This window comes from Thunnus maccoyii, chromosome 19, assembly GCF_910596095.1.
Source record: "Thunnus maccoyii chromosome 19, fThuMac1.1, whole genome shotgun sequence".
NCBI lineage: Eukaryota > Metazoa > Chordata > Actinopteri > Scombriformes > Scombridae > Thunnus > Thunnus maccoyii.
The window spans coordinates 29,076,537-29,100,656 of NC_056551.1; the positions used below are offsets into that span (position 1 = coordinate 29,076,537).

The window sequence follows — 24,120 nt, forward strand, 5'->3', positions numbered from 1 at the left end:
TCACATTCAAATGTCTGCAGAACTTTCTGGGTTTTGTTTGTTTGTTTGTTCCTTGTTCATCTTAAACACATTCAACATATTTGCAGATTTAATTGTATTTATTGTTTATCTGAAGTCAGATTATTATTATTATTATTATTATTATTATTTCACTTCATATGAATATAATAAAGCTTCATGTAGACTGATATTAATATAACATGAAACAATATAACAGCAGTAAAGACATTTGACTACAGCGTCAAAACAACAACGTGATTAAAACAGAACATTTATATTTGATTATTTTATTCTTGACATCTGTTTATGTTTCACGTCTGTCTCTTCTGTCTGTTTCACTGCTGGTTTTATTCCTGTATGTTAGTTTTTATTCATTATTTAGTGTAAAACACTTTGTGACTAAAATAAATCTATTTTATTATTATTTGAGACTTTTTACAGCTGGAAACAGTCGCTGATGTTTGTTTCCCTTCAATGTGTCTGATTGTACTGATGAAGTTAATGTTGATGGAAATTCAATAAAAATGTTTGAATAATAATAATAATAATAGTGAATATAGTGGATTTGTCCATAAAACAATCAGAACTAGAGCTGCAACGATGAATCAATTAGACAGGAAATGACTCAGCAACTATTGTGATGAGTCATCTGTTGATCCACAGTAAACTACATCTCTTTGGTTTTAGACGATCACAGATCTCCTCCGTAGTGAACTGACCTATGAGTCACTTATAAATGATAAAAACAGGCAGTTTATAGAGGAGAAAGATGAATGTATGATTCAGAGACTCACCGATCATCGGCTGTATGATGCTTTCTGCCACTTTAATGAGCTGCTGGTAGATCTGGATGGAAAGGTCACTCAGCACCTGTCGGTACTCGGCCAGGTCAAAGTTCTTCAGACAGTGTTCGTTCTGTTTGGTTGTGTTCTGCGTCATGAACACCTGAACGAACCGACAGCACAACAACAACCACACATGTTAATGGTGTAATATGTAATTATTCCACATTAAAATGTCTAAAAACAGCTAGATCTGTTATATATGTTGTTGAGTTGTGTACTTACATTATACTAAATGTTTCCAACAGAAATCTGTAATTTAATCAAAGTAACGGACCGTTTCATTTGGTCGCCTGTCGATGGCGTCATACCTCCTCTACCAAAGAGTAAACACGCACCAGATGCATACGGCGGCGCTGTGTTTGTCCGCTACAATGGCGTCTACCAAAGAGTAACTTACACACATACAAGATAATACATCGGCGTTGTGGTTGTTCCACACAAACTGTTATAAATTGACTTTTATTCAGTTTTAAGACACATTTTCATGATAAATTTAGGTGGTTTTTAACTATATCTTTTAGCCGGAAGAAGGATTTTAGTCATTGGACGTCTGGATCTTAAGTTATCAGAGAAATAAACTGGACAAACGTTAGCAGCAGCTCAGCTAACAGCCCCTCCAGGAAGTCCGGTGGTCACCAAACATCGTCGGAGAAATATTGATTTTTTTTTTAGGTGAAACAGCTTTAATTAGTATTTTAACGATTTTAATCTGCGTGTACGTTTGTTTTCGGAGAGGAGGAGACCTCTGCTGAACGTCTGGATCTAAAGTTATCAGAGAAATAAAGCGAACAAGTGTTAGCAGCAGCTCGGCTAACAGCGCGTACCGGACGTCCGGTGGTCACCGAACATCGTCGGAGAAACACTGATTTTTCAGGTGAAACAGCTTTATTCAGTGTTTTTACCTGTAATCTCCGGGTCCGTTTGTTCTGGAGAGTAAAAACATCCTGAATGATGAACACTGGAGTAATCCTATCCCGGTGAAGCTGCTTATTTAACAACGAAGACAACAACTCCCATGATCCCTTGCTACTTCACACCGTCATCACACTCCCGTCTGTTGTTATTGTTTTGGTTGAGACCCCCCCCCCCCCCTTAGCGGCTGAAACTACATATTTTACCAGCTGGTTGTACTCAGCCGTCGCCATGACAGCGGACCAGAGAGGAGACGCTCACCTCGTCGCCGCTGTACTGCTTCAGACAGTGCAGGAGGCGGCTGGTGTTGGCCAGCCAGAAGGACGTCATCTCAAAGTCATCGTTGTTCTTCTGCAGATCAATCAACAATATTCCTTCAACAGAACATCTATACATTTGTTTCAGAACGTTTCATTCAGATAATAATGTTCAAAACTTAAAGATCAGAGCAAAAAATGAGACCGGATATGACGGCAGTATGGCGGACGGCCCTCAGAGACGTGGCGGGTGGATGTGAGACTCACCTTGAGGACCTTCTTGATGGCGTTGATGGTGGAGGTGAGCAGTGACGCCACCTTCTGGTCGTCGTTGATGTAGTCGGCGTGTCGGATGCACATGAAGAGGATGTAAGCCGGCAGACAGGGAACCGTAGCCGACACCGTGTTCGGTCTGATGTCTGCAAACACATCGACAGCGTTAAACTCTGTTTGGGATTTGTCACTTTTATATATTTTAGGAAATAAACGTCATGTTCATGTTTGTTTTTATTTACTCATCGGAGGGTTATAAAAGAAGAAGAGATCACTGCTTCATCTTTCTGTTCTCAACACTTCCGGCTGCACAACGTCGGTTTCACACGTCGTCGGTGTTTATTTTGACCACCGGAGTCACGTGTTTATCTGTCTGATCAGACTTTAACTTCTGCATCAGTGTGACTGTGTGAAGCAGCACTAACAGCTGCTCTTCTGTTAGTTTCATCTGTTTCCAGCAGTGATCCTGTTTAAAGTTTGATTGACGTTATGAAGCTCAGCAGCACGTGAACATCATATCAGACACTAAATAAACCTGATGGTGATCAGCTGGTCAGTCCCCTCCATGTCTCACTGTAAACAAAACTAGATCAACTTAAATAATAACATAATATGTGTTAAAAGCACTTGTGCTGATTATAGATGCAAAACAGCGTTTTTAAGTTTTGAAAGATTGAAAAACACTGAAGGTTTCATGTTGGGAAATGATTTCACTGCCTGTTGATGATGAATAAACAAACAGTGATGATGGATAAACAAACAGTGATGATGGATAAACAAACAGTGATGATGGATAAACAGACAGTGATGATGAATAAACAACCAGTGATGATGAATAAACAAACAGTGATGATGATGTTCAGTCAGTAAAGCGTCGTCTCACCAGCGATCAGAGACTTGACCAGCAGGCCTTCGTCCTCCTTGCTGTACTCCAGCATCCCCTCGAAGTCTTTCTCTTTGCGCTGGACGGTCACCTGACGGCTCAGCTCCGGGTTCGACCTGCCGGTCTGAGACGCAGCGGCGGCGGCGGCGGCCTGAGAGACTGAAGAGACACAGACGCTTTATCACTGACTGTCTGTTCCTGCAGACACTCTACAGGTCTCTATGGAGACGCAGCATCACGTTCACAATACATAAATCACAAAGAAACGTTCATCCTGCTGCAGCTCCTCTGGAAAACATCTTAATGATCATTTATTGATGATGAGGTAGACTACTGCTGATGAAGATCTGTGTGAGTCAGTAAGATATTCACTTTACTGTCACAGAGGGAAAAAAAACTGAAATTATTCACATTTAAGAAGCTGGAAACTGACATTCAGTTTCTTAAAAATGTCTCAAAACAATTAATTTATTATCATATCAGTTTATTGATCCATCTTCTGTGGATCGACTGATCGTTACGTGTCCAACATGACGTCATATCTATCAGAGGATCCTTTACTCTGTGTTGCATGTGAGTTATTATTAGTGCAACATGCTGGTGACTTCTCTCTACACACATCTCACTACATCTCAGGTTGTGTCAGAGAAGAGAAGATGCTGTCTGCTGAGCTTTGATGTCATTCTGAAGCTGTTACCTTCCAGCTCCTGGACTTTCTTCATGTAGATCCTGAGCTGCTTCTTCAGCTTCCTCTCGTTCTTCTCCAGCTTCTCCACCAGCTCCTTCAGGTCCTGCGATAAGAAGAGAACACACACACAGCGTTGTTGAGACCGGAGGAGCGCCGCCCAGGAGGCCTCTGGGCCGTCGTAGCCGTGCGGTGCGGTGCGGCGTGTTAAGATTCTCTCACCAGGTTGTCGTTGGTGAGGCGTGTGATCTCCTGCTGGACGCTGTACTCCACCTGCGCCTCGGGCGACAGCGACATGGTGTAGTTGAGGATCTCCTGCTTCTTCTCGATGTCGTCTTTCAGCAGCTCGATCTGAGTGTGGAGAGCCTCCAGCTCGTCTTTGTGCTGCCGGGACTGAGACTGCAGCTGAGCCTCCAGCAGCCTGAGACCGAGAGGATGAAGAGGATGAAGAGGATGAAGAGGATGAAGAGGATGAAGAGGATGAAGAGCATATTGATGGTATATTTGAAAGCATAGAAACATGTGTAAACGAAGCCGTCGGCACACAGCTGATCAGCAGCGTGTCTTTGTTTTCTACAGCTGCATGAACATGAATCAACATTTTATTGTCGGGTGTTTTGGTGCAACCAGTGTGTGAAAATATCTCTGACAACATCAGCCACACACACACACACACACACACACACACACACACGCAGCATCCACCTCATGCTTATCAGCTGCTGCTGATATCAGCTGCTGCGCTGTGATGTTTTGTCTTTTCACTTCCTGTACACGCAGGAAGTGTGAATGTGTTCGCTGACAGCTGCTGCTGCTTACAGCTGCATCACAGCAAAGATTTGACCAACGTTACTAAATTAAGTATAAAGCTGCACTTTCCTCCACAGATCATCTATCTATTGATAATGGTCCCAGTATAAACAGAGACATCAACCCAGCAGCAGGACTGGGATCTCTCCTCACACATAGGAGCAGATACTGGTCCTGCTGCTGGGTCGATGTCTACGGCTCTGTCCAGCTCTCCTCGTGTAACAGCCCGGTCTCCTGGTGTCTCCTCCGTGCTCTCGTGAGACTGTACTGGGAGACACGGCGGACCTTCTTACAACCACACGTATGGATGTGACGTCCTGGAGGAGCTGGACTTCCTGTGACTGGGCTGCAGGTACGGCCTGATGCTACCAGTAGTGACGAGCAGAACACACAACTAGAGAAGAATCAGTCAGGAAGCATCAGGAGAGATCACCACATGCACAACCAGACACTGATTCACAATCACATGTTTCCTACAGACTGAACTTTAACTGACTTGGTGTCAAACTGGGATGATTAAGTGTTGCCTTCATGTGTTGGAGCAGTGTATGTTAGTGCATGTTAGTGTATTTTAGTGTATTTTAGTGTATTTTGGTGTATTTTAGTGTATTTTGGTGTATTTTGGTGTATTTTAGTGTATTTTGGTGTATTTTGGTGTATTTTAGGGCATCATGTATAATATGTATTTATATCATAATTAACTTGTTGATCCTCTGACTTTTCCTCCTGCAGAAACAGGAAGTAATCTGCATCATTGTTTTTATTTATTGATAAAGAGTTGATCAATGGGAGCGACGTGGAGGTCAGACGGTTACAACGCTGCTTCCTGTCTGTCACATTAAAGGCTAAAATACACAAAATGCTCCTTTAATGAGTTCAGAACATATAAACTTCACTGGATGCAACAGGAACATGTGGATGAAAAGCTCTGCTGTTGTTTGTTTAATGATGTTTGGATGATTAAAGGACTGATATGTTGCATATTGGACTTATATATATATTATATATATATATATAATATATATATATATATATATATATATATATATATATATATATATATATATATATATATAGTATCTATCTATAGAGTATCTATATATATATATATATATATATATAGATACTATATATATATATATAGATACTATATATATATATTAATACTATAACTACAGTCAGAGTTCAGTCGTTTGAGTTTAGACAACAGGACAGAAGAGAGACACACAGAGACCTGGCCACTTGTTTGAGGCCCTGGTAAGCCAAACCCAGCTCTCCATCTTCATTCAAATAACACCAGTCCTCATGGTTACTGGTTCCCAGCAGGCAGAAGAAGAGAAGAAGAAGACAAAGAGAAGAAGACAAAGAGCAGATTGTGAGGAAGAGCAGAAGCAGAAGCAGAAGCAGTTGAAGTGTTAGTAGCTGGTTAGTTAGAAACACAACCGTGACCTTTGACCTGCTTGTTGTTGTCTGATACATATTAACATCTGCAGTCACAGTGACTCCACCTGCAGCTGCAGATGTTCCAGCTGCTGATGAAACCTTTTAGATTTCATTATTCTTGTTGAGTCTGTTCAGGCTTTTATCCTCCTGATCAAGTCTCTGAATATAACTGAGTAGACACACGTCTGTTTATAATGTTTCCTGTCATGTGATGAAGAAGAGGAAGAGCAGAGAGCTGCAGGTGGTCGTCATCTGTCACGCTGTGATTATCTGCATCTCACATCAGTCGTCAGTCTGTTTCCTCTCTGAGCAGATAAACTGGAGTCACACCAGTAACACCAGTAACAACGCTAACCTAGCAGCATCATCTACGCTGCTTCATGACTGAAGTTGACGCGTGCATGTTGTAATAACTCACTTTTCACAGTTTAGTGCAAAAAAACAGAAAATGAATGAGATTAAATTCCCTCTCAGCTGTGACACACGGCGTCATGTGACCCGCCGCCGTCTGGCACCTTTCACGTCTGACTGACAGCTGACGAGCCGGACGAGCGGTAGCGACAGACGACAACAGACAGACAACAGTTTCTAAATGATGATGAAGATCACAGAGCCATCAATCAATCAATCAATCAATCAGTTCAGTAACTGACGGCTGGTTATGATTGATCGGCTCTGTGTGGATGCTACAGCTGAGCAGGTGGAGCTGAAGTGACGACATGAAGAAGAGACACTTACTTCTTGGACTCACACAGTCCGTGATAGGCTTTCAGAGCCTCCTCTTCATCGATGGGCTCTTTGCTGTTGTTTTCGTCCTGCTGAAACAAACACTAAATGTTATTTTATTACAACATGACACCTGAGATCCTGCTGCTGTAGTTTGTTTACGTAGCCTTCAGGAAGCTTCCTGAAGCTGACCAATCAGAACAGAGTGGGCTGATCAGGGGGGCGGGGCTTAAAGAGACAGAGGCTGAACTGAGGGGCTGCATAAAGGACCAGTAATATGCAGGAAGTAATGAACTCACTATATGATCGTTCTTGTCTTGTCGCTGTGCGGCGCTGACGATCTGCGTCCTCAGGATCAGGACTTCCTCCTTGCGGGCCTCCAGCTCCTCGCTGGCTGATTTGAGCTGACTCAGCAGGACGTTGTAGCCGTCCTGCTGCTCATTGGACGAGCTGCTGTTCTGCGACACGCGCTCGGCGACGGTCTTCCTCAGCTCGTTCAAGTCGTTCTTCAGTTTCTTGTTCTCTGATTCCAGCTCCTGTCTCTGCAGGAGGACACGACAAGCTTACAGATATCTGGAGGAGACTTCCTGTCCGACAAACTGGAACTAACTGTGTGAACATAGCAGCTAATCAAAGGTTAAACATTTATGACTCACAGCAACAGCAAAACTATTAAACTGCTTTTATTGGTTTCATATCTAATATCATGATATGTTTGCTTATCTGTGGGGAATCTAAACCAATAAATCAATAAATAATGCAGATTTGTTGCCGTGGAAACTGTCTGAACCAGTCTTTCAACAGCTTCAATCTCCTCCACTGATCACTGTTTCAACTCAGTTTCATTCAACAATCAGCTGCCTGGTTTAAAGGTTTAAAGGTTTAAAGGTTTAGAGGTTTAGAGTGGGACTGTGATGAAGGTTTAGAGTGGGACTGTGATGAAGGTTTAGAGTGGGACTGTGATGAAGGTTTAGAGTGGGACCGTGATGAAGGTTTAGAGTGGGACCGTGATGAAGGTTTAGAGTGGGACCGTGATGAAGGTTTAGAGTGGGACCGTGATGAAGGTTTAGAGTGGGACCGTGATGAAGGTTTAGAGTGGGACCGTGATGAAGGTTTAGAGTGGGACCGTGATGAAGGTTTAGAGTGGGACCGTGATGAAGGTTTAGAGTGGGACCGTGATGAAGGTTTAGAGTGGGACTGTGATGAAGGTTTAGAGTGGGACCGTGATGAAGGTTTAGAGTGGGACTATGATGAAGGTTTAGAGTGGGACCGTGATGAAGGTTTAGAGTGGGACCGTGATGAAGGTTTAGAGTGGGACCGTGATGAAGGTTTAGAGTGGGACTGTGATGAAGGTTTAGAGTGGGACTGTGATGAAGGTTTAGAGTGGGACTGTGATGAAGGTTTAGAGTGGGACTGTGATGAAGGTTTAGAGTGGGACCGTGATGAAGGTTTAGAGTGGGACTGTGATGAAGGTTTAGTTGTGATGATGAGGGTTCAGGGTGAGTTTAGTACCTTGAGACTGTTGTAGGCCAGATCCGCCGTCTCCTGCTCAGAGGTGGGACTCTTCACCTCAGAGTCCTGAAACAGACACAGAGAAACATCATCAGTACAACAACAACAACAACAACAGCTGGATTCAGTTCAAACCTGCTGAGACAAACATCTGGACTCCTCCTTCACGTCTGTGTGACATCACAGAGGAAGAATCGTGTGAATCTGCTGGTGACTGGATGATAAATGATGGTGATATTTACAGCGACGGCGATAGAAACGTTATCAGAATATCAGAAGCGAGCCGGTTCAGTGACGTCGTCGGTGATCTGGATGATCTTGGATGTGTTTTAAAGGTCCGTGTGGGGTCATGAACTCTAACGCTGCAGTGTGTACAGTACTTCCTGTTGTGAACACCATGGCTCACGATTTTGATTCTAAATTGAAAATCGATCAAAGTGAGCATCATAACCAGAACCAGGATCTGTGATTCTAACTGGGTTTTTCTCTGCAGCTCCGCCTACATGTGTTCGTCACAGACGCCACGCCGCGGCGTTCAGCAGCTGCAGCTACTCTGAGACAACATGGCCGCCGCCGTCAGAGCTGCTTCCCTGAAGTCACTGTGTGGAAACATTGTCTTGTTGTGATTTGTGTAAACAACAAACACAAACACAAACAAAAAACTACAAGTCGGATTCAAACCTCACAGACCAATAACTCACAAACTCTCTGCTGCAGCCAGAGACACCCAGCCTCCTCTGATCTGGACTATAACACTGGGAGCACTGGGAACACTGGGAACACTGGTACCACTGGGAACATTGGGGACACTGGTACCACTGGGAACACTGGTACCACTGGGAACACTGGGGACACTGGTACCACTGGGAACACTGGGGACACTGGTACCACTGGGAACATTGGTACCACTGGGGACACTGGTACCACTGGGAACACTGGTATCACTGGGAACACTGGGGACACTGGGAACACTGGTACCACTGGGGACACTGGGAACACTGGTACCACTGGTACCACTGGGAACACTGGTAACACTGGTACCACTGGGAACACTGGGAACACTGGTACCACTGGTACCACTGGTACCACTGGTCTGGGGTGCAGCCGGCTGTACAGTAACATATAAAGTGAAGCTGACCTGTTAACAGTCTCCTGCATTGACTGCTGATGTTGTAAAGTATCATCCTGCCATCTAGTGGTTGAACACTACGCTCCCAGTTTGCTCCCAGTTTGCTACATTTAAAAACAGTGAAATCTCACTTCATACCACAGCTGTCAGAACATTAAACTGATCATCTGATCAATAATCTGACCGTCGAGTCGCCGTCAGAGCTGAAAAAAAGAACCGGATCGAGGATTTGAAGGATCACGACGCTCCAAAAGTCCCAAAACAAACAAACATTAAATAATAAACATGAAACAATAACAGTTTGAGCTCATTAAACTTCCTGTGAGCGTGGACTTTAACCGATACGTTAAATGATTGATAACACGGTTGTGTGTTTCAGGTGGAGACTGGCAGCAGCTTGTACGTGTAGTTTTAATGTGACTCTTCTGACGACTACTTTGACTTGTGTCACTAGAACGTGACGGAGACGGATTAACAGCGGCGGTCACCCTGCGCTTGGCGAGCTCCTCCATCTTGTCCACGTTGGCCTGCAGTCTCTTCCTCTCCTGCTCCAGCTCTCTGACTCTCTTCTGCAGCTTCATGAACAGACTGATGTCCATCGCCGCCTTCTCCACTCCCATCTCCTGCAAGACAGGAAGACAGGCGGTTAACCCTCCACGCTGTCGTCTGCCGCCGCTGCTCCGTCCGTCTGCGCTCGTCTCCGGGCTCTGACTCACCTCCACCAGCTGGATGGAGTCCTCGGTGTCTCCCACCTCCGACGTGGAGATGGACGGGTAGTTAGAGTCCGACTCCAGGCTGCTCTGATTGGACGGGTTCCTCCTGTGACCCGGGTGGAACTGGAGGATGATGGGAGGAAGACGGTTACTTCATATACAGACTAAAAACATCAAGATGAGCTCATTTTTCAAACTTAGAGTTGAAGTTGAAAGAGAGTTTTGAGCTCGTATGAGCTTCATTACGTGTTTGATTGAAGCTCGTTGTATCTAGCAGTTATCATTTAACAACATTTAACAACATTTAACAACATTTAATAACATTAATAACATTTAATAACATTTAATAACATTAATAAGTGTAATGAGGATAAGAGTGAGACCTTGGACAGAGACACTTCCTCCTTCAGGTTGTCGTATCTCTGCTCCAGTCTGGAAAACTCTTTGAGCAGATTCTGGTAACGTTGCCGCTCCGCGTCCAGCTCCGACTGCAGAGACACCTCTCTCTGAGACACGCTGCTGTCGTCCTCTGGAACACGCACACACATGCACGCACGCACACACACGCACGGACACACATGCACACGCACGCACGCACAGACACGCATACACACACACATGCACACACGCACGCACGCACACACATACACACACAATAATCAGTCACCAGCAGGATGTGGCAGTAGGACAAACAGCAGCAGCTGTATATTATTATATCAGCAGGTTGAACATACAGTGTGATAATTGTCTAATAATAATAATAATAATAATAATAATAATAATAATAATAATAATAATGATAATAACCTTCGAGGCGGTGTGATACGTTTACAGTCAAGAGGAAGACGTGAGTTCACTCAGAGTGGTGAAACCTGACGTGAAGACGCGTCTGTGTGATTTTAATGTTTCAATCTGAGTGAAACATTTTTGCTTCATGAGAGGAGCGACGGGAGAAATGACTGAAGTTTGTGTCAGAAGCTGAACTGATTGATCAGTCTGATCAATAATCAGCTCCTGAACGTCATTAGAAGCTCTGTCAGTAACTGTTGGCTGTAAATATATTGATATTATATCGATACGGTGATATGAGACGAGATGTCAGACTGTTGCAGCTGCTTTTATCCACGTTACTGATGATCATTTATCAACATCTCTACAGTATTGATCGAGGTATTTATTACCTGTTATAATGACGTAATGTCTGTTTCTCTGTTTTCATTGTGAAACTGTTGTTGTTGTTTTGAAGCTGACTGACTGAACGTCACTGTGTTTGTGTGTTAATGAGATTAAAACTAACGAACTGTTGGTGTTTTAGTTGTTTACAGTGATTAAACACAAACGATGCAGCAGTCAAACTGGTGAAAGTGATGTGAGGAGAAAATGTGCTCTGTGTTGTGTCTGAATGGTGAACAGTATATATATATATGTGTGTGTGTTTACTGTGTATAATAGACAGACTGGTGCGTTCAGGGACACGTAGAGACGTGTTGTTTCCTGTTGCAGACAGACGACTTCCTGGTGTTTCTCTCAGCTCACCTTCGACGCTCTTTGAGTGCTGAAGAAGCTTTTGGTTCATGTCTTCCTTCTCACTCTTCAGCAGACAGTTTTCTCTCTCCAGCTCCTCCACCCTCTGAAACCAAAACCAATCATCAATCACACTATTGATCACATAGAAGAATAAAACACTGATACAGAGTTAAAATAATCTGATTATCATATTAATTGTATTTACACGATATGTAACGTAAATAAACAACGTTTCTGTCAGACCTGCTGATATTGATCTGCAGTCAGGACTGTGACCTTGTGACCTTTGAAGGTTTATTCAGACATGAGGCCGACGTGTTAAAGGACCAGTTCACCATGTTTCCAGTGAGTCTTAAACCAACAGTCAGTGTGTTTCTTATTTTTAGTGCCAAAGTTCCTCTTTTTGTTTCTACACTTCCACCTGCAGCTCAACAGGGAAACACAAAGACTGTAAATGTGTCAGATATCCACTGATATGAGCTGAATAGAAGCTTCACACAGACGTTTAAATGCATTGAAAGCACATTTGAAGGATCTTTTAATATCCAGTATGAACAGGAGGGATGATTACAGACACCTGACTGCTGGTTTTAACTGGTAAAATTGTGAACCTGTGCTTTAAATTAAGCTGCAGACGAACCTGAAGCCGATCCGAAGCAGACAAAGACCAGACAGACCACATGAAAACTGTTTCCACCAATTGGTGCGACTGAAGTTGTGCCAGCTGTCATGTGTTCTGGTACCAAAACAAACCAGATGTTCCTACTTTAGTTGTTTATATGCAGCGTTGTTTGTGATGTGTTACGCTGAGTGAAGTTTGTAACATGAAGAGAAGTTCAGCTGTAGATCTTTGTTCTCTTTACAGCTCACAACACACACAACCTTTCTTCTTCTGTGGTGTATTTATCGGTACGTCTCCCTCAGGTGACACACAAGTGACGTCATCAGTCACAAATATCAAACATGTTTATAAAAACTGTTAATGTGAATGAATCTTTATGATCCTATCAGCTGACTGGTGGATGTTTGTTTCCATCTGCTGCTCTTATGTGAATATTAACTTATTCTCCAGCTGGTGCCATGAAACCACTGCAGAAGAAGAAGACACAACCACATGACATATATCACTCTGAGTGATGTCATTAATCACTTCATGTTTCCTGACGACAGCAAACACACTGAAAACTAATGTCACCATCATATTCGACACCTGCGGGCAGCAACTCTCAGACCTTCTAAGACCTTTTATTTATTTGAGGGAAGTGATTTCTTGATAAACAGGAAACCAGATCTGACCTGCTGCAGACGCAGCTTCTCGCTGCCGTGCTCCTCCTGCAGCTTCTTGGCCTCCCGCAGCTCCTCTCTCGCCGTCTGCAGCTCGTCCTGCAGCGACGTCAGCTGACCTTCGTCCCGCCGACTGCGCAGATGCTCCAGCTGCTTCTGCAGCTTCGTCACCTCTGAGCCCAAACTGCTGTTAGTCACCACCAGCTGCTCGTTCTGATGCCGCAGCTCTTTACTCTGAAACAGCACAGAGACACTGTAGTCTAATAATACTCACACTGGCAGGGTTCATAGTATCTCTGTGTACTTTACAGAGTATCTCTGTGTACTTTACACTGTATATCTGTGTACTTTACACTGTATATCTGTGTACTTTACAGAGTATCTCTGTGTACTTTATAGTGTATCTCTGTGTACTTTACACTGTATATCTGTGTACTTTACACTGTATATCTGTGTATTATCACTACACAGTATTACAGTATCTGTGTATTATCACTACACAGTATTACAGTATCATTACAGTATTATTGCAATATTATTGCAGTAGTATTGCAGTATTATTGCAGTAGTATCACCTGGTCGTCCATCTTCCTCTGCAGCTGGACGATCTTGTTCTCCATGCCCGTGTTGAGTTTCTTCAGGTGTTCTGCAGAACGAGCTTCGATCTTCAGCTGTTTGAGTTGTCGTTTCGCTCGCAGGCGTCTGTAGGCGCACTGGATGGTGACGGCGGCGTCGCGCGCCCGTCTGAACTTCCTCCTCTGCAGCCAGCCGCGGACGCTCCTCTGGATGATCATGGCCTTGTGGTGCAGGAGGAACTGCGGAGGAAGAGAATCGGGACTGAGGAGGCATTCAGAGAGTCACCTGATCGCATTCCTCCACTAACTGGAAACACTTTGTCTCCAATTCAGTCGTCACGTCAACAACAACACGACCAGGACAACAGAGAGAGAGAGAGAGAGAGTCTCTGCACACACGACTGAAGCACACGCAGAAACACCTTCAATCTAAGAGTCAAGAGGTCAAAGACTGTCTGTCACATCTAAACAACCTGATGTTTGTTTCCTTCCAGCTCAGTTTAAGTGCATGATTGTTTTTTTTAGCACATTTAAAAGTCAACATTTAGTTCAGTTTTATCAAGTTTGCATTTATATAACGACCAGCAGCAGTGCAGAAGCTGTTTATCCACTTTACATCTGACTAATTACTGGAAATCCTCACTCATTACCTAATTAATCACTTCAACTGCTTAGAAACTGCTTGAATCCTTTTATCCAACTATTTAAACTACAGATCTATTACTTCATCACCTGCTAACCAGTTTCCTTTTCTTTCTAAACACATATATATATATGAGCTATAGCTGCAGAAGCGACCCGGTTGAGAGTCACTGGTGCGTTTCTGATTGCTGTGGAGCTGAACTGGTTTTGTTCGGTACCTCCTGGTAGATCCTGCGGGTGAACATCCCTCTGGTGAACGCCTGGATGGTGATCACAGCCTGTCTCACTCTCAGATAGGCCCGACGAGTCTGAACCATACGATACTGTTTCTGACAGACGAGGGCGGCTCGCGTCAGACGCAGCTGCTCGGCGAACCTGAAGAAGAAGAAGAAGAAGAAGAAACGGCGTTTAATCACATGGAGAGGAAGAGGAGGAGGAGGATGGAGGATGGAGGTGGTGACTCACCTGCGAGCCAGGTATCCTCGGCCGTATCTCTGTAGCGTGACGGCAGACTTGCGGATCTTGCGGTAGCGGACTCTCTGCAGCCAGCCTCGCACCGTCTTCTGGATCTTTATGCAGGCGGCGCGGAACTTATCGGCCCGCAGCTTCTCCAGGTACGCTACCTGACCCGCTCGGAAGAAGATCTTCGTCTTACCGAACTGGAACATGTCTGAATCCTGAGATAAACAACGAGGGAAGATCGATGTTTTAAACAAACACTTGTTCTTCTTCTTCTCTTGGTCGTGTTCCTGAAGCTTTAGTGAAGTTCTCACCTTCACCAGAGTCTCCAGCAGGTTCTTACAGGCCAGCTTCTTGTCTGCTGACGTTATGTCCGACTTCTTCATCAACACTCGATACCTGCTGAAGAAGTCTGGATACGTCCACCTGACACACCACAAAACACGACTGATCACAACTGAACACAACTAAACACAACTAAACACAACTGAACACATTAACCTCATAAACAATAAACAATAACACCTGAAAGACCAACATGCTGTTAACACACCTGCAGGTCAGGTATGTGTGAGTGTGTGTGTGTGTGTGTGTGTGAGTGTGTGTGAGTGTGTCTGTACGTGTGCATGTGTGCGTGTGTGTGTGAGTGTGTGTGTGAGTGTGTGTGTGCGTGAGTGTGTGTGTGTGTGTGTGTGTGTGTGTGTGCATGTGTGAGTGTGTGTGTGTGTGTGTGCATGTGTGAGTGTGTTTGTGTGTGTGCGTGAGTGTGCACCTGGAGGCCTCAGAATAATGTCAGAACGAGACAATAATAATAATAACAACTATTTCAACTGATTCATGTGGAGCTGCGACTAATGATTATTTTCATTATCAATTAATCTGTTGATTATTTTCTTTGATTAATTGATTAGTTATTTGTAAATAAAATGTCAGAAAATGGTGAAAAAATATTGATCAGCACATTTAAGAAGCTGAAAAAAAAAGACTCCAAACTATGAATAGATTATCAAAACAGCTGGTGATTGATTTAAAAGTTGTCAACTAATCAATGAATCAGCTGAACGTTGCAGCTGGAGATTCAGATCATGTTCAAGTTATTTTTCAAACTTCAATAATTAATATTCTGTCCTGAAGTTTTCTGTTTTCTACACTTATAGATCAAACTATCAGATCCAGTTATTAAAATGATCAATCCATCGACTACTCTGATAACTGAGTGTTTATTGATTATGTAATGAAGAGGAGAAGCAGCTGATCCAGTGAGAATAGTCTGACTCTCTGCTGTGATTATTACGTAACACACAGACTTTCTCACACTGTTCACACTGACTCCTGTTATTAGATTTCACGGGAAGTGGTGACTGTGTGTCGTCCTGTGAGGCCTCCAGGAAACATTCAACTGTTTCTATCACAGCACAGACGACGATGAGGATGATGATGATGATGATGATGATGATGATGCTGCTGTTAGAGAGCAACATGAAGAACTTCACTGATCCTGAAGCAAAAACACAGACGAGCTGCAGTCGTCTGATTTACATCATTACATAACGCAGACGGAGGAATGAGGTCATCAGGAAGAGGAGGAAGAGGAGGAGGAAGAGGAGGAGGAAGAGGAGGAAGAGGAGGAGGAGGAGGAGGAGGAAGAGGAGGAGGAAGAGGAAGAAGAGGAGGAGGAAGAGGAGGAGGAAGAGGAAGAAGAGGAGGAGGAAGAGGAGGAGGAAGAGGAGGAAGAGGAGGAGGAGGAGGAGGAGGAAGAGGAGGAGGAAGAGGAAGAAGAGGAGGAGGAAGAGGAAGAAGAGGAGGAGGAAGAGGAGGAGGAAGAGGAGGAAGAGGAGGAGGATACAAAGAAGAAGAAGAAGAAGAAGAAGAAGTAGTAGTAGTATTACTATATTATTATGTAATAGTATTAGTAGTATCAGTAGTAGTGCAGGACCCACCTGGATGGGTATCAGCAGTAGTATTAATAGTAGTATTAGTAGTATTAGTAGTAGAACTAGTAGTACTAGTAGTACTACAGGACTGACCTGGACGGGTATCAGCAGTAGTATTAATAGTAGTATTAGTAGTATTAATAGTAGTACTAGTAGTACAGGACCCACCTGGACGGGTACCAGCAGTAGTATTAACAGTAGTATTAATAGTAGTACTAGTAGTAGTACTAGTAGTACAGGACCCACCTGGACGGGTATCAGCAGTAGTATTAACAGTAGTATTAATAGTAGTACTAGTACTACAGGACCCACCTGGACGGGTACCAGCAGTAGTATTAACAGTAGTATTAATAGTAGTATTAGTAGTAGTACTAGTAGTACTAGTACTACGGGACCCACCTGGACGGGTACCAGCAGTAGTATTAATAGTAGTATTAGTAGTAGTATTAGTAGTAGTACTACTAGTACTACAGGACCCACCTGGACGGGTACCAGCAGTAGTATTAACAGTAGTATTAACAGTAGTATTAATAGTAGTACTAGTAGTAGTACTAGTACTACAGGACCCACCTGGACGGGTACCCGGCGGCGCTGATCCGGATGGTCTCCAGGACTCCGCAGGCTCGAAGCTGCTGAACTGCTCGACTGGAGTCAAACCTGCACAAACGACATCAGCAGACTGTTGAAAGGCAGGTTTGTCACGTGGAGGCGTCCGGCGTGAACGGCCCCCCCGTCATATACCTCATCTTCTTCTTCTTGTGAACGCCCCCCCCCCCGTCATATACCTCATCTTCTTCTTCTTGTGAACGCCCCCCCCCCCCCCGTCATATACCTCATCTTCTTCTTCTTGGGCATCGCACACACACAGAAGCTCCAGGACCGACGTTGTCACCTAGTGAGCCGGTTACAGCTGACTGATGGATTCTGTCCGCTGGCTGCTGAGAGCCACTAAAACATGTGACCTGACGTCACTGATTCAATCTAACGGGCCTGAAGAGGCTCTTTTATAAACACACAGACAAACAAGACAGAACTCTCCTCCCAGGAAACGATGAAGAGTTCTCATCATCATCAGAGAGTTTAAATCATCGTGCAGCTCTAAATCACCACTTCTCACCGGCGTGTCACGTTAACTCATTTGAGTCACATGACTCTTGTAAAACAGAGTCACGCAGCTCTGACAACACAGTTAATGAGACATTCACATGTTTTATATTTCTGTCCTTCAGCTGTTTATTCACCAGTAAAAACATCCTTCTACTGGTGAAACAGTCAGCAGAGAGAAGCAGCTTCCAGTCTGCTGCTGTTGGTTACTGTGTTAGTATAAATAAAAGTTATCAATCAATCAATCAATCCATCAGTTTCATCTGTTTGTGTAAAGAGACTCTGTTTAATGAGTTTATTAAAGCTTCAGACTGTTGACGGTGATTAAAGTCTCAGCTGATCAGACGGTGAAGACGTTTAAACATTGATGCTTGATGCCCCCCCCCCCCCCCCCCCCCAACCACCAAAAACTGAACTGAACCTGCCAGAAGGAGCTCGCGGCTCACGAGAGCGACGCCCAGCGCTGGCGAGGCCGAGTCGGAGGGACTTGAAATGCTGGTCGGCGTGGAAACCCGATAAGGTAACCCACCTCCAGACTGTCTGTCTCTAACACTGGAAACCAGTCCGTCCTCCTCTGTGTTCTCCCACGTTCTCTCCTTTTCTACACCCTCCAGGTTAGGACTAGTATTGGTTCATTAATACTGAATCCTCTAGACTTGACTAGTCCATAACAATTTATACTATCTATGATCGTTACCAGCAGCTGTGGGGCCGACGTCCTTCCTCACATACTCGCGTGTACTTTGTGTTTTTCTCCACCAGGGGGCAGATTAACCATCAGAACATGAACAGAAACATGGTTCATCGTTGTGACTCTGCTGCTGAAACTGCATCTCATAAACTCATGATTATCAGCGAGTCCAGCTGACGTTAATATGATGTTCAAACATGCAGAAACCTTCCTGCTAGTTGATGTTAACTTCAGTAACAATAACTGTGACTATATGTTCATATAATATCTTTCATGAAGACTGAAACACTTGAATCTGCATTCTTTCATCATAAAAACTTCTTCAGTTCTGGTTCTTTAACCCTAAAACAGTTTGACTCTAATTCTTTCAGTCGTGATGAGAGTCCAACTCATCCAATGATGTCCAACTGAAGACGGAGCAGAGACGTGTTTCAACTCTTTATATTTATAACTGTAGAGGATGAAAAGGCTCATTATGTCTCATTTCATTCATACTGAATAATCCTGGAGAGAGAGTGAGATGTTTCCCAGGAAATCATTTGAACTGTTGATAGAAAGACGAGCAGCGACTCACGAGAAGGCCTCCTTCAGGTCGTTGGGTTTGATGCAGCGGACGTAGTGAGGCGTGGTGGCGTTCAGCGTCTCCATGAGAAGATGCAGAGAGCTGCGGAACTGAACCAACACAAACGTGAGTTAATAACAGCAGGAAGTGTGACGTCAACGAGTCCTGCAGAAGAAGAAGAAGAAGAGCCGCCGCCACCGCTCACCTGGAGTCCCACGGTCTTCCTGTGCTCCTTGTTGGGAGCTTTGGGAAGCGACTTCGCCGGTCGGACGTTCACTCTGGACGTCTTCGATGACGAAGTGACGTCGTCCTTCTCGTGAAACAGATCTGCGACGAGCTGAAACTGAGAGGAAGACGAGCCGTTACTCACAGATTCACGTTGATTAAAGGATCAACGTCAGTCTCATGAGCTGGACGACAATAACCCACCACCATAAACCATAAAGGAATAAAAAGCTGTTCTAAATATAAAAGTATTGACAACAACAACAACAGCGTGTGTGTCCCTACAGCGCTGTTTTGATGAAGATCTGTGTATGCGTTTTGTTTCCATGGCAACAATATCCTGACAACATCTCTCCAGTCTAAACACTGTTGTATGATAAACTATCATCACTGCTTTGCTTCTTATTATCTATGTGTTATTGTTCAGCTACGTCTTCTGTCTTTGATCCATCTCACATATGATTGGCTGCTTGAAGAGGAGCAACGGCGTCGACGCCAGACGACTTTCTGAAGAGTTCACAGATTTTCACCAGGAAGCGCTCGGTGCACCTCGGCCTCATGTTCTTCCTCAAAAAAAGGTTAAATTTCCTCTTTATACATTCACATTCACTGTTAGTTTGAGTGTAAACATAAGTCTGACTCTGGTAAACTGAACGACTGTTGTTGTTGTTGTTGTTGTTGTTGTTTACGTCTTACCTGACTGGCCTTCAGGATGTTGATCTGCTCCTCGTACACGGTGTCTCTGTTCTTCTCCAGGAAACCTTCACAGTGATATTCCACCTGTGCAGGAAACAGTGATCAGTGACCTGCAGCTGCGACAGTCTAGATTTGCGTTATCTGAGTTCATATTTATTCAGACAGTCTGTATGAACGGGCTGCTGACGACCAGCTGCAGCCTCTTATAGACCTTTATTCTGACATTATAATAATAATAATAATAATAATAATAATAATATCTCAGAAAGTCTAAAGTTCCTCTATGAGCTGTGTGTCTCTGCTGCAGCGCCCCCTGCTGGCCGTGTCTTTAGAGGACCAGCATGCACCTGGTTCAGGAAGATTTCCTGAGCAGGTCAATCAGTGTTTAACTAAGTGTATCCAAACATAATCAAAATAAAGCTGTATTACAGCTGCTACTGGCTGTTACTGGCTGCTACTGGTTGTTACTGGCTGCTACTGGCTGCTACTGGCTGCTACTGGCTGTTACTGGCTGCTACTGGCTGTTACTGGCTGCTACTGGCTGTTACTGGCTGTTACTGGCTGCTACTGGCTGCTACTGGCTGCTACTGGCTGCTACTGGCTGTTACTGGCTGCTACTGGCTGCTACTGGCTGTTACTGGCTGTTACTGGCTGCTACTGGCTGTTACTGGCTGTTACTGGCTGCTACTGGCTGTTACTGGCTGTTACTGGCTGTTACTGGCTGTTACTGGTCCAAAGTGGCATTTGATTGGATGAACTTTTGTAAACGTTCCTGGGTGCAGGATGAGTCAAACATCTGAAACAGTTTTACATGAAGAGAAAACACTCAGCTACTGATATTTTTACATATATTTGGCATAAAACAAGAGATAAATGAACAATGAACACAGAGACTCAGGATTCAAACTGGGAAAATGTATTTTTCATTTGATGGGGCCTTTAACCACAACACTGTTATCTTTGAGATTTGCATACCAGCTGCTGTAAACATCTGCTCAGGGACAGCGTGACATCAGCTACTGTAGCTGGAATAATGTCACATGACACCTCTCATGTGATCACGGAGCTCTGCATGTGCGTGAGCGTGTGTGTGCGCGTGTGTGTGCGTGTGTGTGCGTGTGAGTGTGTGCGTGCGTATGTGTGCGTGCGTGTGTATGTGCGTGCATGTGTGTGCGTGTGTGTGCGTGCGTGTGCGTTTGCGAGTGTGTGTGTGTGTGTGAGAGTGTGTGTGCGTGTGCATGTCTGTGTGTGTGTGTGTGTGCGTGCGTATGTGCGTGTTTATGAGTGTGTGCGTGCGTATGTGTGCGTGCATGTGTGTGCGTGTGTGTGCGTGCGTGTGTGTGTGAGTGTGTGTGTATGTATGTGTGTGTGTGTGCGTGTGTGTGTGTGTATGTGTGTGTGTGTGTGAGTGTATGTGTGTGTGTGTGTGTGTATGTATGTGTGTGTGTGTGCGTGTGTGTCACCTTATCAGCGAAGTGATTGATGATGAAGGAGATGTTGGACATGCGAGGTTTCTGGAAGTGGACGCTGCTCGAGTGCTGCTTGTAGAGCTTCTGGGCCCAGTTCTGGTCCGTCCCCTTCGGCACCTGAAGCAGAACAGGAAGTGGATTATATATGTTTCTATATAATTATATATTATATAACAGGTGAAATTAAACTTTCATTCAGGCCACCTGTGCTCTGAATAACTCATGTATCTGTTTAGTTCAAAGACAAAGACATGAATAAATCATCAGTTCAGAGACAAACAGAAACACGCTGAGCTCAGCAGAGTTTCATCTGCATGTATGAAGGTTTTATTGTATTATTATTATCATTCAAGTAGTTTTATTGAATCTTTGTCTTTATAATCTATTATCATCTTTGTCACTGTGTTTTAATTGTGGTTTTAATCCTGCACATTTATCACCTGTTGAGGATTTTTATCTGCGTTCGACTTGTATGAAATGTTTTATTCTGATAAAGTTTGAACCTAGTTGTGATGTCATAACTCCTGCAGCTGCGTCTGAGTGTTAAACTTCAGCAGACTTTGAGAGAATCTATTAAAGATCAACAGAAACACTTTATAATTTATATCATCATATATGTAAACCTGTTTGTGTCTGATAAACTGAATCATTACAGAAAAAAACAACCCAAATATTTCAGAGATTTATCAGAGTTCTGACAGCAGCGTCAGACGGATCCGCCTCCTCGCTGCATCTTCAGTCTTACTTTACACTCTTCGTCCAGCAGGTCCAGGATGCCGAGTCGAGCCTCGATCAGGTCGATGCAGGGCTGGTTGTCGTAGAAGTCGATCAGAGTCCAGGGGATCTGCTCCTTCATGTACTCCTCCTGCTCCAGCTTAAACACATGCTGCAAACACAACAACAACACCACCGTTACTACTCACCTGATGACATCCAATACCTTTAAAATCATATCATTATTTATTAAGAACATGAATTTATTGACATTTATTTCACATGTTTGTCTGGTTTATAATTCACAGTCTCATCATTAATCAGTATTATTGTGACCTGGACCCTGATGAGTGGATGAATTTCCTTTTAAATAAAGTTTCAGTGTTTCTCAGACTCGTTTGTTTCCTCCTAATAAAACATCTAACAGCTGATTCATTCGTATTAAAGGATTTTAAATCTTGTTAACATTAATGTTTACTGGCTCACAGTCTTCTTCTTCTTCTTCTTCTCTGGTTTTGTTTCTGCACATTACAGCCGTCTGTAGATCAGTGTGAGAAACCATTTATCACATCGGTCCAGTGTGTTTCTGTGTTAACGCTTCGTAGCTACAAGAAGAGACGATTGTTCTCTAAACTCTTCTTCTCTCTTCGTAGTGAGTGAAGCTCCTGCAGCTTCCTGCACTGTCACATCGTCTCACTGTAGTTTAAACGAGCACAACGTCTCCCGACAGGAAACAGCTGATCTTCAGCACCTTTAAATACTTTTTAAGACCTTTCAAGGACTTTAAAGACGTGCAGACACACGGTTCACGTGTCATTAAAGACATGAAACAAAGCTCACAGAGTTGAACTGCTGCTGAAGCTTCTCGTTGGCGTAGTTGATGCAGAACTGCTCGAAACTGTTCACCTCGAAGGTCTCAAACCTGCAGACATGGACAGGAGAGAAGATCTCATCATTCTCATCCAAATGAAAACATTCAGAAGACGGTTTTAACCCCGACGTGCTCCGTACCCGTAGATGTCCAGGACTCCGATGAAGGAGTGCTGTTTGGAGGACGTCTGCAGGGACTTGTTGATGTGCTCCACGATCCAGTCGAACATGCGAGCGTAGATGTGTTTGGCCAGAGCGTCGCGGGCGTTGGCCGCCTGCTTGCTCGACATGTTCTTGACGTACGTCTCGGACGCGGTGACCAACTTCCTGTGACAGAGCCAGTGCTCCATCTGCTGCAGCTCCACCCCCAGCAGCCGGCAGAAGTGCTTCAGGTGGAGGTCGTCTCTCTGCAACACAAAACAGCATGACGACGTTAACGACGGAGCGGTGAGGAGGGTGAGGAGGGTGAGGATAGTGAGGATGGTGGTGATGGTGAGGATGGTGGTGATAGTGAGGAGGGTGAGGATGGTGGTGATAGTGAGGAGGGTGAGGATGGTGAGGAGGGTGGTGATGGTGAGGATGGTGAGGAGGGTGGTGATGGTGAGGATAGTGAGGATGGTGAGGATGGTGGTGATGGTGGTGATAGTGAGGATGGTGAGGATGGTGGTGATAGTGAGGAGGGTGAGGATGGTGAGGAGGGTGGTGATGGTGAGGATGGTGAGGAGGGTGGTGATGGTGAGGATAGTGAGGATGGTGAGGATGGTGGTGATAGTGAGGATGGTGAGGATGGTGGTGATAGTGAGGATGGTGAGGATGGTGGTGATAGTGAGGATGGTGGTGATGGTGAGGATAGTGAGGATGGTGAGGATGGTGAGGATGGTGGTGATGGTGGTGATGGTGAGGATGGTGAGGATGGTGAGGATGGTGAGGAGGGTGAGGATGGTGAGGATGGTGAGGATGGTGAGGATGGTGGTGATGGTGGTGATAGTGAGGATGGTGAGGATGGTGGTGATAGTGAGGATGGTGAGGATAGTGAGGATGGTGGTGATGGTGAGGATAGTGAGGATGGTGAGGATAGTGGTGATAGTGAGGATGGTGAGGATAGTGATGATGGTGAGGATGGTGAGGATAGTGGTGATAGTGAGGATGGTGATGATGGTGAGGATGGTGAGGATAGTGA

At 44.4% G+C, this 24,120-nt stretch overlaps 1 protein-coding gene across 4 annotated transcripts in view; it reads right to left on the minus strand.

Moving 5' to 3' along the window:
* myo5b (myosin VB) overlaps positions 1-24,120 on the minus strand; it is a 52,848-nt gene that overhangs the window by 5,084 nt on the left and 23,644 nt on the right. For 2 of the 4 annotated variants that reach the window (XM_042394895.1, XM_042394896.1), the window contains exons 10-35: positions 23,082-23,347; positions 22,911-22,992; positions 22,102-22,242; positions 21,351-21,473; positions 19,888-19,971; positions 19,172-19,309; positions 18,979-19,076; positions 17,180-17,266; positions 14,990-15,101; positions 14,682-14,893; positions 14,435-14,591; positions 13,575-13,814; positions 13,012-13,233; positions 11,725-11,818; positions 10,572-10,717; positions 10,192-10,311; positions 9,964-10,098; positions 8,347-8,412; positions 7,134-7,376; positions 6,847-6,923; positions 4,078-4,276; positions 3,868-3,961; positions 3,171-3,329; positions 2,282-2,433; positions 2,019-2,108; positions 795-945 (exon numbers count right to left, since the gene is read on the minus strand). In XM_042394895.1, coding sequence (XP_042250829.1) covers positions 795-945; positions 2,019-2,108; positions 2,282-2,433; positions 3,171-3,329; positions 3,868-3,961; positions 4,078-4,276; positions 6,847-6,923; positions 7,134-7,376; positions 8,347-8,412; positions 9,964-10,098; positions 10,192-10,311; positions 10,572-10,717; positions 11,725-11,818; positions 13,012-13,233; positions 13,575-13,814; positions 14,435-14,591; positions 14,682-14,893; positions 14,990-15,101; positions 17,180-17,266; positions 18,979-19,076; positions 19,172-19,309; positions 19,888-19,971; positions 21,351-21,473; positions 22,102-22,242; positions 22,911-22,992; positions 23,082-23,347 — 3,688 coding nt within the window. Of the gene's footprint in view, positions 1-794; positions 946-2,018; positions 2,109-2,281; positions 2,434-3,170; positions 3,330-3,867; positions 3,962-4,077; positions 4,277-6,846; positions 6,927-7,133; positions 7,377-8,346; positions 8,413-9,963; positions 10,099-10,191; positions 10,312-10,571; positions 10,718-11,724; positions 11,819-13,011; positions 13,234-13,574; positions 13,815-14,434; positions 14,592-14,681; positions 14,894-14,989; positions 15,102-17,179; positions 17,267-18,978; positions 19,077-19,171; positions 19,310-19,887; positions 19,972-21,350; positions 21,474-22,101; positions 22,243-22,910; positions 22,993-23,081; positions 23,348-24,120 lie in introns of all 4 variants that reach the window. The other 2 variants (XM_042394893.1, XM_042394894.1) reach the window with 1 other exon arrangement.